The 15,934-nt window shown below is 32.3% G+C and overlaps 1 protein-coding gene across 2 annotated transcripts in view; it reads left to right on the top strand.

Moving 5' to 3' along the window:
• The window catches only part of GLS (glutaminase), a 78,759-nt gene that overhangs the window by 36,112 nt on the left and 26,713 nt on the right, over nucleotides 1-15,934 (top strand). The window contains exons 8-15 of one of the 2 annotated variants that reach the window (XM_065881221.1): nucleotides 305-337; nucleotides 427-485; nucleotides 3,687-3,753; nucleotides 4,364-4,414; nucleotides 6,859-7,035; nucleotides 9,195-9,326; nucleotides 10,701-10,793; nucleotides 11,830-11,976. In XM_065881221.1, the coding sequence (XP_065737293.1) occupies nucleotides 305-337; nucleotides 427-485; nucleotides 3,687-3,753; nucleotides 4,364-4,414; nucleotides 6,859-7,035; nucleotides 9,195-9,326; nucleotides 10,701-10,793; nucleotides 11,830-11,976 (759 nt within the window). Of the gene's footprint in view, nucleotides 1-304; nucleotides 338-426; nucleotides 486-3,686; nucleotides 3,754-4,363; nucleotides 4,415-6,858; nucleotides 7,036-9,194; nucleotides 9,327-10,700; nucleotides 10,794-11,829; nucleotides 11,977-15,934 lie in introns of those variants that run through there. The other variant, XM_065881220.1, reaches the window with a different exon arrangement.

A 15,934-nucleotide genomic window follows, 5' to 3' on the forward strand; every position in this document is an offset into this window, starting at 1 on the left:
GGGGGTTTGAGGAGCTTATATTTAAACTTTTCTGTAACTTTGAGTTGGGAAAAGTTATACTTAAAATAAAGCATTCCCTTTGTAATTCAGATCCATTCTCAACATATGGGTGTTAATGTAAGAACATATAAAAAAGCTTATGTAAATATTGAATTACCTTAGAAGTATTTCCTAGATTTAAAAGTACTAATGTGCAGTATATTAATTATAATGATAGCAGTTTGGAATTTTGATATTATATTCACTTAAAGCTTAACTGGGGTGGGGCCCTATATTAACATATTTATGTCTCATTTCTTTGCAGCAAGGAGTGAATAATGCTGAAAAATTTGACTATGTAAGTACAATATAGAATTCAGTTTTCATGCTACATTCTTTATATTTGTTCTTTGATTACTAAAAATACTTTCTAATTTTGGTTTATAGGTAATGCAATTTTTGAATAAGATGGCTGGTAATGAGTATGTTGGATTCAGTAATGCAACGTGAGTCTGATTTATGATTTAGGTTTTTATGATAGGTTAGATCTCTTGAAATTAATTTTTAAAATCTACATTATAGAATTTTATTTTAAATACTGTTTTGTGACTCCATGTATGTATACTTCAGTGAATAAATAATTAGAATTTGATCGTTAGAGAGAAATGTATGATTTCTAAATTACCTGAGGGAGGACACTGAAAATGCTTTAACTAGTTTTGATAAACTTCTTGTGGTAAATCATGGAATTAGAAGAAACCCTAAGTTTACCTTAAGTGACTGGCACTTTCTCAGTTTTCTCTTTGTCTATAAATACTGTCTTACCTCTCATAATCTCTCTGTGCCTGGCTAACTTGATTTTTACCCCGACTTTTTATTTTGAAATTTGCAAATCTACAGAAAAGTTGAAAAACAAAATATGAAAATCTGATATCTTTCACTTATATTTTCTGATTAATATTGTGTCTCATTTGCTTTTTCTCAACCTGTCTCTCTCTTTAGATGGACAGTTTAAAATAAGTGTGTTATCTCTACATACATATACATGTACGTATGTGTAAATATAAATGTATGTGGGGTTTTTTTTTCCAGAACTGTTTGAAATTAAGTTGTAGACCTCATGCTACTTCACGCTTAAATTACTCAGCATGTGTGTGCTAAGAATAAGCACATTTTCCTTTATAACCACAATGCCAGCAACACATTTATTAAGAACATTAACATTAATTTTAAAATACGATATTAATCAATATATAAATGTCCTCAACTGTCCTGTAAATGCCTTTTATGGCTTTTATTTTTTTCAGGAACAAATCAGTGTCATGCATAACTTTTGTTATGTCTTTTTAAAATAGAACAGTCCCCCTACCCTAGACCCTTTTTAAAATTTTACTAACTGGCTTTTTTCGAAGAGTACCAACCATTTGTCTTATAGAACAGGAATTAACTTTTTCTGTGAAGGACCAGATAGTAAATATTTTGTACTTGGGGGCCATATGGTCTCTGTTGCAACTATTCAATTCCACTGTTGCAGTAGGAAAGCAAGCAATAAACACTATGAGGCTGTGTTCCAGAAAACTTTATTTATAAAAGCATGGGCCACATTAGGCCCATGGGCTGTAGTAGACATTCCTTATTTTGAATAGGTCTGATTGTTTCCTTGTGATTAGATAAAGCTTAAGCAGTTTTGGGATGCTTAAGCTTTATCTAATCACAAGGAAATGTGATGAGGCATGATCATACCTCTCCTTCCATTCCTAAACTAGGTGATGCTTTGTATTTCGTCTGCCTTACCAGCTTTTATTCATCAGCTTAAGGATCTTTTCCAGGAAGTTTTTTATGAATCTCATCTCACCTTCCTTCTGTGCTCTATTACCATATTTTATTGAACTTATTCTGTGATTCTATGTCTCTTTTTGCCTCGTCATCACCATTAGACTCTGACTTCCTTAAGACCTGGATAGAGTATCTTCGAATTCATTTCTGTATTCCTGTTATCTATTGGATAGTAAGTACTGAACACAATGTTTGATGAACAGAACTATGTGGTAGGCACTGTGATCATTGCTGAATTGTTAGTACTTTATCTATACTATATTGATTTTTTTTTAAGTATGACAAGTTGACAAGTTCATTTCCAAGAACTTTTCCATATCCAACATTTTTTTCCCGACCATAGAAATACGAAAATGTGCAGTTAGAAGGAGCTGTCCACCCCTGATCAGTAATAAGAAGAGTGTCACGCACAGTTCCTCTTTCAGCAGCAGCCTTCTGAACTCTTTTTTTAAATTTTATTTATTTTTGGCTGTGTTGGGTCTTTGTTGCTGCGCGCAGGCTTTCTCTAGTTGCGGTGAGCAGGGGCTACTCTTTGTTCCAGTGCGTAGGCTTCTCACTGTGGTGGCTTCTCTTGTTGTGGAGCACGGGCTCTAGGCACGTGGGCTTCAGTAGTTGTGGCTCACGGGCCCTAGAGCACAGCCTCAGTAATTGTGGCGCATGGGCTTAGTTGCTCTGCGGCATGTGGGATCTTCCTGGACCAGGGCTCAAACCCATGTCCCCTGCATTGGTAGGTGGATTCTTAACCACTGTGCCACCAGGGAAGTCCCCCTTCTGAACTCTTACAGGTTGAGCTCTCAAATGTACCACAGATAAAATCTGTCTAAATCAAAACTCATTCTCTTCCTTACTAAACTGCTTGTTGCCCTAAGGATCCCAATGTCAGTTGATATTGCCATCCTTTCTGTAGACTACGTTAGAAATCTAGACTTTGTACCAAACTTTACCCTGTTTCTCCTCTTTCCTATTAGGTTGGAAGACTTGTCCACTGATCTCATGTTTGATCATACCTCTCCTTACATTCCTATCATCACTACCTAAGTTAAGGCTTCCTATAGCTCTCATTACAGTAGTCTTCTAATATCATTCATCCTTTCTTTTTCCCTTTTCCCAAACTGATGTTAGAGTTATCCTTCTAAAATGTAGATCTGATAAGGTAACTTGTTTGAAAGCCTTCAAGCTTTCATTTTGAAGGTAATCAGTAGACATTACATTTTTTAGCATTTATCAGTCTTGATAATTTGGTCCTAGTCTCCTTTGTTGGTTTGGTATTTCTCCACTCTTCTCCATGAAACTGTTTTCCGAGATACATCAGAATATATATATTTTTTTTCATCAGAATATTTGCCATGCTTTAATGAAGTCCTGTCTTTTATAACTTTGTTCATGCTGTATAATATTTGCCACTTCCTCGGCTTCCCCCAGAAATTTATTAATCCAGCAAATGCTGTAAGGTCCATTTCATGTCTCTCTCTCTCAGTGAAATTTCCATAGATTCTCTCAGTTGGAATTGACTATTTAGTGTACTTTGGTGGGGAGTCAGAAGAGTCTGTAATTAATAGTAAATTTTAACAGTTGAATATTTGATAATTTAAAAATTAGCTTCTTTATTCACAAAATATGAAGACTAGAAAGGACCTAGTTCATTTCAGTCCTTTTACAGCTGAGAAAATTAAGGCAGAAAGAATTGTTACTTAAATGACTTGCCCAAGGCCACATAGCTAACCTGTTGACAGAACTGGGACTGGAACCCAGCAGCCTTGACTCTTAGGTCAGTGTTCTTTATACTGCACTTTGCTATACAAATTAACCTACAGAACAATCATGCTTTTACAGAAAGTAAATAAATGGAGCAAATGTTTTTTTTCTTTTAGGTTTCAGTCTGAAAGAGAAAGTGGAGATCGAAATTTTGCAATAGGATATTACTTAAAAGAAAAAAAGGTTTTTAAATTCTGTTTCTATTTCAAATTATTATTTTATTTATTAAATAAACAATTTTATTAAAATACATGAAATATAATAAAACTCAACAATAGCTTTTAAGCAGCTATCTATGACTATGGTGCAGAGGTTTTTGCAAAACACTCTTGAGTTAATACTATCAAAGTGTTAATATTCAAGCAATTTGTATTTGGTAATATTCAAATATTTGACTAGTTATAGTAATGCAAATTTTGTGTAAGGATTGGCCCATTTTTCAAAAGCATAACGCTTGACTATTGCTGGTTACACTTGATTTTTAAATTTAAGGCACGTGGGCTTAAATTTTAAGTGGCTGGTCTAGTAACTTGGTTCATGAATTATGAATCAGTTTATCATTGCCAGCCCAGTTAAACTGGTATCTAGAAATCTAGATAATTACATCGTGTAATTTTGATTTATTGTTCCTCATTATTTCATGTTTGCACCCTTTTATAGGTTGTGTGCTATTTTGTTCTCAATTAGAATGAAACGTGTGTATATTTTAAATTTAATCTCCATGTATCTTTTACTTGTGTGCATTTTTTTTTCCCGTGTGCCTATATTTTTAATTGCCTTTCTATTTTTTCAGTGTTTTCCAGAAGGTACAGACATGGTTGGTATATTAGACTTCTATTTCCAGGTAATTTATTTTAACTGTATGAATTATGTACATAAATGGGTGTGTCACATTTTGCAGAATATAGATGTCTCTGAAATCTTGGCTTTAGTCAGAGAGAAAATAACATTTCCCATTGACTTTTGAAAAAATGTCCTTGTTAAAGGCAGTCTCGTGTCTGTATCTCCTAAAAAGTGATGTCTCAGAATGTAACAGGGAAATGTTTTTTTCTATAAAAATATTATATTTAAGAAGCATGAAAAATAATGTACAGCTCCAGCAATTGGCTTCTCTTTATTATAAACCGAGCTCTGTTTTCTTAGTTTTAAAATTTTGTTTGAAGGAGTTACTTGTTTCTTTATCAGAAGGTTCATATTCAGCATTCTAAAGTGGCATTTTCTCAGTTTGTTTAGTTCATTTCTACAATGTCACATAATGGATTTTCCAGTAAGTTAGAGTAGCCTTCCATATTCATGGGGGAGGTGTCCATTTACATAATCTTCTGTGGTATAGAACTCAAGATAGCCTTCCTGGACATCCCTCTCTTCCCCCCATATTTTCAATTCAATTCATTCTTACAGATTTAATGCCATTGGTGCTTCTGATGAGTTTGTAATGTGAAGCTATGTAGTAACATTAATTACTGTTAATTTCTGTTTTACTTTACATTGCCTGCCTTTACTTTTTAAGGTAACCTTTTAGTAATCGTAAAGAATATATAAGGAAAGCTGGTAACAAGTAGATTTTGATGGAAGTCCAGGTCACAGTTTGTCACTTGCCCATTGTGAAGAACTATGAATTGGGAATCCAGACTATCAATAGAAAATCAGTCTAACCTGGCTAGTTTTAGCCATGTGACTTAGTTTCAATTACTGAACCCTGGTTTCATTATCTGTAGCATATGCTTGACCTAACTTCCTGCATTACATTGGACAAGTACATGAGATGTATGTGAAATTCCTTTGAAACTATAAAATGTTATATGAAATACAGTGTCATATTTACTTTTTATCCAGTGTCCCTTATTTTTTCCCTAGCCTATATGGATTTCTTCCATATGTTAATGTTTCTTTTCCTTTGGTACATGTATTTAACTTTGGCTGTCATAGCTTAGGTGCTACTAATCTACTGTGAAATTTCTATACTTCAGGGCAAAAATCAAGAGACAGCCATAGAAAACTTACTTGCTCTTTTGGAGAAAGGCTGCATCTAACTGAACATCTGTCAGGCTACCAGGAGAGTACTCTTAAATTGCGATTTGTCAAATTGAAAGTGTATCACCTTATGACAAACAAAATTTCCATTAATACTAATTATAAAGTAGGAATTGGTCATTGGAGTTTAAGTCTTCTTTTAGGAAGCCTTTCATAATTAAATCACCTGTACTATGTCTTTGCTATGTGGGTCCGTATAATAAGTAGATTCTGTATTTTTGAAGAAATAGGGAAGGGGTTTTAACATAAATAGGCAAAAGTGGAAGTCAGTCAAAAAGTGGCTTCTAATCAGTTTTCAAATTCACTGAGGTTAGTTAGTTTCCTTACTGCTATTTCCAAACCCCTTTGTGCCTCTTAAAGATCTTGGTATGAGAAAGGAAAATTATAAGTTGAGAACTGTCATATCTTTTTCTTCCTACTTCCTACCTTCTCCTTCTCTTCTACTTTCCTCTCAGTTTTGGTTACTGTTAGTGAAAAGTAAAATATAGCATTTACTTATTGTTTTAGTATTATGGGTAAATTTGGGTTTGGTTTGGTAAACTATTTCCATTATTTTGATTATATTGAAATGCAAAAATTTCACCCTACAGTGTACCTGGACTTCGCTTTTTTCATTCATTATAGTATATCTAGCACCCATAGTCAGTATCAAATAACTATTTGAATGTTAATAAATGGTTTAAAATGTAACATTTTGGTTTTAGGCACACAGAGCATGTAGGCTAGAACTGTCTTAGATTTTTTCCCTTTAGTCCTTTGCATGTTGCCGTATGGGGATGCTGAGTTTTGGTACAGGCAAGATGTCAGTAAATTTTTTCTTAAAGTAGCAGTTTCTCATGTAGATGCTAGCTATCATAATACTGATGAATGTTGCTTTATTTTAAAAATCTCGGCTCTTTTTTCCCTGTTGAGTTAAAAATAATTATGTTTGTATATCCTACAGAAAGCATTACTATTTAAGCAAATATGAATATCACATGAGGCAATTACAAATCTTAGTGCTTAGGAGCTGGCTCTTCCTATCTTAGGTCTGCCATTAAAAGACTGAATAACTGGGCAAATTAGGATAAACCTTAAAGGGGCTAGAACATTGTTCACATTTAAATCTTTCTGTGTCATCAGGTTATCCCTTTGGAAGAAATATTTCAGATCTGTATGAAATACCAGATGACACAGATTATCTTAGAGGTCAACTGTACTACTAAAAATAATGTGAGCCTAAATTTTCAGAATTTAGTTTTTCCTTCCTTTTAGCTATGCTCCATCGAAGTAACATGTGAATCAGCTAGTGTGATGGCGGCAACACTGGCTAATGGTGGCTTCTGCCCAATTACTGGGGAAAGAGTACTGAGTCCTGAAGCAGTTCGAAATACACTCAGTTTGATGCATTCCTGTGGCATGTATGATTTCTCGGGGCAGTTTGCTTTCCATGTAAGTAATTGTTTAATCTTAATTTCTCTGGCAGGAAACTAGTCTGGACTAGTTCCTTTAAAAATACAGTTTGAACTTTGCTTCTAGAGCTGTACATTAATTTTAGAGAGGCTTGTTTTCAAGGTTAATTTGTTACAGAATTGGTAAGAAATAGAGTTAAGCAGTGTACGACATGTTCTTAAGAACTTGAAGTTTAATTTATAGAACCTTATCACTTTTATTTTTAAGGCATTTCACTGTACAGGCTTAGTACAGACTTTACTTTTAGTTGCTAATGTTTAATATTATGGTGATTACATACCTCAGGAATTCTTTAAGTTCAGAAGGAGTGCATAACTGTGATGTTTAACATCTTTGGTTACAGCCATAGGTGTTTTAAAGGACTTAAAGTATATTAAAGTTAAAACTTAACAAAAATATACTCCTTTAAGCTCTGTTGTGAAATGTTATAGACTTTTCTTGTTTCGTTCTATGTCTAGTCTAGTCATAATGCCCTAAAAATTTATTTTGAAAATTTTAAAAATAGAAAAATAGATGCATTTAAAGTTAGAGAAAGACCAGTATCATATGATATCACTTATGTGTGGAATCTAAAAGAAAAATGATACAAATGAAATTATATACAGGACAGAAATAGATCCACAGACATAGAAAACAAACTTATGGTTACCAAAGGGGAAGAGGGTGAGGCATAAATTAAGAGTTTGGGATTAACATATACACACTACTATATATAAAAGAGAAAGCCAGCAGGACCTACTGTATACCACAGGGAACTCTGCTCAATATTTTGTAATAACATATAAGGGAAAAGAATCTAAAAAAAAAAAAAATATATATATATATATATGTATGTATAACTGAATTACTTTGCTGTATACCTGAAATTAACACAACATTGTAAATTAACTATACTTCAATAAAAGTAAATAAATAGTTACCTGTTGCTCAACTTCAGTAATTATCAATTCATGACCAATCTTGTTTCATCTATATTACACCTAATTCCCCCACCCTTTTCATAGTTCAGTATGTCCTAAATGATAGTCCTAAATGATAAGGACTCTAAAAAATACACAGCACCATTGTTATGTATAAAATCTGAAAAGAATTTTAATCTTTAATATCATCAAAATATTTAGTCAATAATGGAAAAGAATATGAAAAAGAATATATGTATAATTGAGTCACTTTGCTGTACAGCAGAAAATAACGGTGTAAATCAACTGTACTTCAATAAAATACATTTAAAAAAATATTTAGTCAATATTCAGATTATCTGGATTATCTTAATTATTATTTTACAATTTGTTTCACTTGGATTACAAATAAGGGTCATACATTGTGATTGGTTGTGTCTCTATTATTATTTTTTAAATCTTTAGTCTCCCCCTTAACCTCTTTTTTCTTGTTATTTTGGTTGAAAAAACTAGGTCATTTTTTCCTGTAAAGTTTCTTAGAGTTTGGTTTGCTTATTATGTCCCTTCCTTTGTCCGTGGTATTCCCTGTAAATTGGTAGGTCCCATTCAGGTGATTATTTTGTTTTGTTACTTTTGTGCAAGATTACTTCTAGTAAAAGGTCTGAATGGTTAGTTAGCCATTAATGAACACTTCCCTGATGACATTAATTTTGTCTTTTATCATAATTGTCAAATTTTATATATGTAAGCTTAAATGTTTTGAAGAGGATTAATTTGAATTAGTACCATCTTATCTCTATTCTTTAGAATTTCTCTGCCAGTATACAATAATCTTCTAAGAAGAGATAATTTCTCATTGTTTTAGTCATAAAATATTTTTTGAAATCACTTCATACTTAAAAGCAATACATGTTTATTATAAAACAATAAGAAAATATAGTCAAAAAGAATAAAATAAAAATGTGCATAGCCCCACAATTTAGATGTAATCTACTTTAATTCCTTAGAGTATATCTTTCACATATTTTCCTATATGTAAATATATCCCAACTGTTTTATAACTCTTTTCATTTACTATATTATAAACGTGTTGATAAATACATATCTACATTTTTAATGTTGGAATTCTATATGGATATATATACCATAATATTTTAACCAGTTCCCTTATTGTTGGACATAACTTTTCTTATTTTAAACTGTTAACATGAATGTCCATTTTTTTCAAATTATTTTCAGGTTGGTCTTCCTGCAAAATCTGGAGTTGCTGGGGGCATTCTTTTAGTTGTCCCCAATGTCATGGGCATGATGTGCTGGTCTCCTCCCCTGGACAAGATGGGCAACAGTGTTAAGGGAATTCACTTCTGTCACGTAAGCATATTTTCTTAATGAAAATAATGATCATATAAGTTGAGCCATCTGATGATTCTACTTTTTTACTCTTTTCCAGAGTTTATTGATTGTTGGCACTCTCACTGCCAGTCTGTCAGTTACTCAGTAGCCATGGACATGTTCATAAAGGAGCTTTAAATTGCCTCCACCACACAGCTCCCATATAATCATCGTCAGTAATTACAAATTACATTTGTTTGATGCTCATATTTTAATTTTCATGGTTATAATTAGTTTTCAGTTTCCAAAAGCTCAGCAAAAGATGCTAAACTTGGAGAAGTCATTTAAATTCCAACATAAATGAAAGATTATTATAGTTTACACTGTCATCTTTAATCGGCATGGTTGAATATCTTTATCCATAAACTACCTTTAAAAGTCTTTATTTTTTTGAGGACATAAGTACTGCAATTTAAAATTATTACTACTCTTAACCAGTTCAGTTTTTTTTTTTTAATTTTATTTTTATTCATTTTTTATTTTTGGCTGCTTTTGGGTCTTCGTTGCTGCACGCGGGCTTTTCTCTGGTGGCGACGAGCAGGGGCTACTCTTCGTTGTAGTGTGCAGGCGTCTCATTGCGGTGGCTTCTCTTATTGTGGAGCATGGGCTCTAGGCACATGGACTTAAGTAGTTGTAGCTCGCGGCCTTCAGTAGTTGTGGCTCGTGGGCCCTAGAGCGCAGGCTCAGTAGTTGTGGCACACGGGCTTAGTTGTTCTGCGGCATGTGGGATCTTCCGGGACCAGGGCTTGAACCCGTGTCTCCTGCATTGACAGGCGGATTCTTAACCACTGTGCCACCAAGGAAGCCCCTAGTTCAGTATTTTTTGTTGTTACCCAAGTCTTGCTAATATTTTATCTTCTGGTTTTATTTACATTTACTACTTCCTATAGTCTGCACTAAGTATAATTTTTTCTGCAGACTTTCTCAATTAAAATTCCAATTTATTTTTCAGTTTTACATATTTTACAAAAACTAGAGAATGACATTGGATTCCTTATAGATTATAACCAGAATATTTCTTTATATTTTTGTGCAGCTTTATAGTTATTTGATAGAAAAATTATTTCATGTGGCCTATTATTATAATGCCCATTTTACAGGAAACGGCAGTTAAACAATTTGAGTGGCGGAGCCCTAGGGTCAGGCTAGTAAGCAGTGTTTTCAAAATCTGTAACCCACGTCTTCTTATTCTAATTTTCTCTTCTTGACGCATCATGCTGCTTTATTAACACGCAGTGGTCCTTTCCATGAGATAGTAGTTAAGTTGGACAGTATTAGTGTAATTTATTACAATGTGAAAAAACAATAGCCAATGACTAGCCAGTTTCTTATACCTGTTTTGTTTAATTATAGGATCTTGTTTCTCTGTGTAATTTCCATAACTATGATAATTTGAGACACTTTGCAAAAAAACTTGATCCTCGAAGAGAAGGTGGTGATCAAAGGGTAAGCAAAATTCTTATTTAGATTATTATGTAATTTTTTTTAAGAGAGAGAAAATGAGGTTCACCAGTTTAAGTAAAACTTAGTTTGTTAGTGGCCTCATATCTTTACTAATAACAAATGAGTGTAAAAAAATTGTTGACATTATCATCCTGGACCAATAGTACATAGATATTAAATATTACTGTTTTATTTAAATTGGAACTGGTTAGCCTAGGAGCAGGGGTTTCTCCCTTCCCCCATTTTTCTGCTATTTTAAGCAATATTTTAAAAAATTGATTCTGTTAAAAGAAGACAAATTGGAAAGTGCTACATGCTATAAAGAGAAAGCCTGTTTTTACTCTTAATATTTGTCAGTTATAGTCTTAAATTGAAGTTTATTTTGATGTGGATTGATATGTAAATGGGAAAGGATTATAGTATTAGTGAGAGACCTGACAAAGCTTCATAGTAAGTTTTATATTGGTCACGATAGATGAAGTATTTTGCTGTAGAAATGCAATATTTAATGCAATATTCCTGACACTGTTAGTTGAAGGTAACATTTGTTATCAGTGTGTTTGGCTTCATATTTTTGCACATATATACTCCTTTTTAAAGGAGTCAGAGCTCACATTCCAGGAACAAGATTTTTTTTTGTCTTTGTTGTTGTTCACTGCACTAAAGGACTTGTTTTGAATTTAAATTTCTTTGCATCCCAAATGGAAAATGTTTAGAGTAAAATTATCTAACTAGACTTGAAGCTAATATGTATGAAGCACTTATAAGTAGAAAAAAATTTTAACGCTTACTAAGTAAATTTTCCTATCGTTAGTTCCAATCAAAGTAACTTCTAATAATATATGAGAATTATGCAAAGCCGACAGAATAGAAACTTCCATGGGCATCAACATGAGTAACATGGAGCAAAACATCAGATGGTGGTGGGTGAAAATGTTAACAGATTTTAATAACATTCATTGAAAAATACCGTTTTATAGCTTGGACCTTTCTTCACTCAAGTGCACTAATAAATTATGTATGTTGCTTGAACAACTAGCATTCCTTTGGACCATTGGACTATGAAAGTCTCCAACAAGAACTTGCTTTAAAAGAGACAGTATGGAAAAAAGTGTCACCTGAGTCAAATGAGGACATCTCTACAACTGTAGTATATAGAATGGAAAGTCTGGGAGAGAAAAGCTAAAGAAATGGGTTCTAGTTTCAGAATGTTCTTCATTTAACCTTTCAAACATCTTTAGTTTTCTGGCATACTATATTTATTTGAATTTTTTGTGTTCTCAACCTTGGGTGCTGGAGCCATAAAGCTTTTTTTTCTTTTAATCTTTGTGTAAAGTTAATAGATTAAAAAGTGGATTTGTCAGTCTTTTTAAAAGTATTTATAAGTAAATAAAGCAAATTTGCTTTATTTTAAAAAAATGAAAGGAGAAATTTCTTAAAAATTTTTCTTGGTGTAATTAAAATTTTAACTATATATGTAGTAAGATAATCCCATTTTAACATAGTAACAAATTTGTAATTTCTTGGTTCTGAAACCCACACACTGAACTCAAATTTCATCCATTTTGTTTTTTCCAGTTTTAAAACTGACATGATGTCTCTAGTAGCAATAGAGCTAAATACAAAAATAAAAAGACTTAATAATAAATTCCAAATTATTTAATATAGCAGTAGATTATAAAATTAGCTTAAGATATTGTGCTATTTTTAGTAATAGATTGGCTTTAACTTTTTTTTTCGGCTTTAAAGTTTTAAAAATTTATTTAAAATTTTATCAAACACTTTAAAATGTCTTTGTGTTTTCACTTTGCAACTCCTTTGTTCTGTCAGAATTGTCATGTACAGGAGTGTCTTATGTTATTAAAGCATTCCAGCCAAAGAATTTCAGATGTAATATGACATGTTTCATTGTTAAAAAGCTATAATGGTTACTCAGAAGGAGCAACAGGGAGTGTCTTCAAGTGAAATGTTTACCTGGACAATTTTATTTTCGTAATATCCACGTAACTTTTTCCATGTTGTATTTAAATATGAATAGTGAATCTTGGTTTTTAGCTTTTAATAATTTCACAAATGCTAATGAATCTTCTATGATAAATTATAATAACATCTCATAAAGTTTGTTTTATTTGAATTCTTTTAGAGTATTTAGGAAATGAATTCAGTCTGAAGGTAGTTAGTATGCTACTAAAATGCCTGTTAGATCTGAATCCTTTTGTTTGGTTATATAAATGCAATATTGAGAATCAAAACTTGTTTTTAAGAAAAGGACTATAGGTTCTACACAACCTGATTTCAAATAATTCACAATGTTTAAAGTCAGTCTTGGCAAAGTGATTGTAAAATTGTGTAGGACCTATTCACACTTCTTCCTTCCTCTGTATACTTCTCTGGTTCTCCCCATAGTTCTCCCGCAGCTTCAGGATTTTGGAGGGCAGGGGTGAGGTCAGAAGGAGAACTTGATAGTTTCTTAGTATCATGGCATACATGTGGTAGGGTAAAGTCTATAAAAGTAATTGTAGTGTAGCAAAAAGTTTTTTTCTGGACGATTTAGATGCTAGTGCAAATACAGATATAGAAAGTCTTGATTATATGAGTTTGGGAACTATGATATTAGGAAAAGAAGTTCCTTTCCAAACTTGGTCAAAAGTCTTTTGGCCTAACTGAAGTATTAAACATATATTTAAATAATTATACGTTAGGTTTTAGAGGATACTACCAAGGATTTTATGGCTAATTCAGTGTTCCTCTGATGTACAGATGCATATCTTAACTGGATGCTTCTGGTTTGGCCATTTATGTGAGAATGGTGTGGCTGAAGGCCTTACCTCTGCTACACCTTTGAACAGTGTCATTCGAATTAGTTTCACAGAGCTATTGTGCTTTGGGGAACTGAATGTCTAAATTTATAGTTTGCAAAACAGGCTTTATTTTTTTCCCCCCTGTGCTCTAATTGTTATATTTTACTGTTTCATTTGGAGGTAGGTTTTACTTTATAAAATGGAAACTTAATGTTTCATATTGTGTCCATATTTGTATAGATTTCAAAATTATGTTAATTTGTGCCACTTACTGTGTTTGTAAGGCTTAAATATACACTTACCAATGGAGTAGGGTTACCTACGCTACTTTGTTTATAGAATCTTGTTAAGGATGAGCATCCAGAAATTTTTGTAGGAAGGTATAAATGGAAGAAGAGGGAAGATATTGTGAATAGGCCCCCAAACTTTATTTAAAAAAAAAAAAAAAAAAAGGAAAACCTTTGCCGGATTTAAAGACATTATTTTGATTCTTTCAGTATTTTAAATACCTTTTCAAATAAAATTCTTGTATAGTACCCAGTATTTTTGGATTTAATGTTTTTTGCCATTACTGATTCTTGATATTCAAGCATTTTGAAGTTAGCATATTTGTTTTTCTTTTTTTTCATCATTAACATTTCATTTGAAATGCATATCCTTTCTGAAATACTTTATTTTTAGCATAAATGTTGTGCATTTTATCTTAGTGTTTGGATTAAACCATTTGTGTTATTTAGCTTTCTTTTATTTGCTTTGTATATTAATGTACCTTTTATTTTCCAGTATACCTACTTTTTGTATTGTACAATAAATTTATTTTAAGCTGATTTTATGGGTTTTTTTTATGAAAGCAACTTCATTTTAAGTACAGTAGTTGGAATTTTAACTTAAAAAGTCATCCTTTATGAAGATATTAAAATGCTTTATATTTTTAGCTAATTCTGAGGCTGCTGTGAAGAGAAAGTGTAGAAATACTCAAGGGCGTCATTTGATTCTTTTTTTTTTCAGGCAGTATAGCGTTGGTGAGTTCTTTTTTTTGCAGGGAGGACGTTTTTCTATTGGTTGTACTAGAAGTATTTGAATAAAGACTTTTCTCCCAATTTTTTTTTTTTTTTTTCTATTTGACAACTTAAAAAAAAAAACCCACTACCCCATTTGCAGGTTCTTTCTGCTTTCTGAGGAAGAATATCAATGATTCACTATGTAATTGTTTTACCTATTGTCCAGAGTAGGAATAACATGTTGCTAAAATCAAATGAAGAGTATTATTGCTTTAGAATAGAACTGTCAGTCTCAGTAGAATGTATATTGAGTAGAATAACTGTAATATTAAAATTCACCCTAACTACTTTTTAAGGAATTTAACTTTCAGAAGGAAGTTAGTATATTTACACAGCATGATCCAAATTATAATGAGGTTACATGCATTGTAGATCAAATACAATACTTTAAATTTTTGTTTGATGAAATCTTCCATTCATATCCAGAGAAGACATCCCAAATACAGAAGTTTTAAAAACTCTTTGAAGGGGAAATACTGTTGTTTACAGGAATTTGTATTTATCTGTGGGCTTTTTTCATAAAGTTCTTTTGGGATTAGTAAATAGGCAGTTCCATTGTCATGGTATATTCAATATGTAAGTTTGTGATCACTTGCTATTAAAGATACATTTGGCGTTGTTTTTGTTGTTGATGTTTTTAATCCATTTGAAACAGAGAGGTAACTCAGAGCTTGATCTGACAGTGTAGTTTCATAGGCATGTACGTATGTGGAAAGAACCACTGATATTGTCAGTCGGTATCTTGATAATTTATATACAATGTATGTGTTTATGTGTATATCTAATAGATGTCTATCTATATATTTATCTATGTCCATTATCCATAGCCTAAAAATCAGCAGCAATTATTTTTACATAGTATGTCACGTGTAAATGGTTCATCGATCTATTCCAGGTTTTGTCGTAAGAGAACTTCGAACATTTTTGCTGCCCCAGAATTTATAAAATATAACATATTTTACTTGTTCAGTTTACCTTTAAAGATTTGTGGTTTCTGTTTTGCTCCCATTCACTACTAGCACTGTCAGAGTAGAATAATGATATTGGAGAACTCCACAAAAGGGAAAGCAAGAACATCAGATTTCATGTGGAAGCTGACTTTAGTGTCCAGAATTATTATATTGAAGGATTGTATTCAACTTAAAATAATGTACTTCTTAGTTTGAACAGTTTACTTTATGGAATAGTTTTATTCTAAAAATTGTGCACAATTTTTAGTTTTAAGAGTCTCCGCTATTCATTTGTAAAAATTTGTTTTTCTCCATGATGGTCTTGAAAATGC

This window comes from Phocoena phocoena, chromosome 7 (genome assembly GCF_963924675.1).
Source record: "Phocoena phocoena chromosome 7, mPhoPho1.1, whole genome shotgun sequence".
NCBI lineage: Eukaryota > Metazoa > Chordata > Mammalia > Artiodactyla > Phocoenidae > Phocoena > Phocoena phocoena.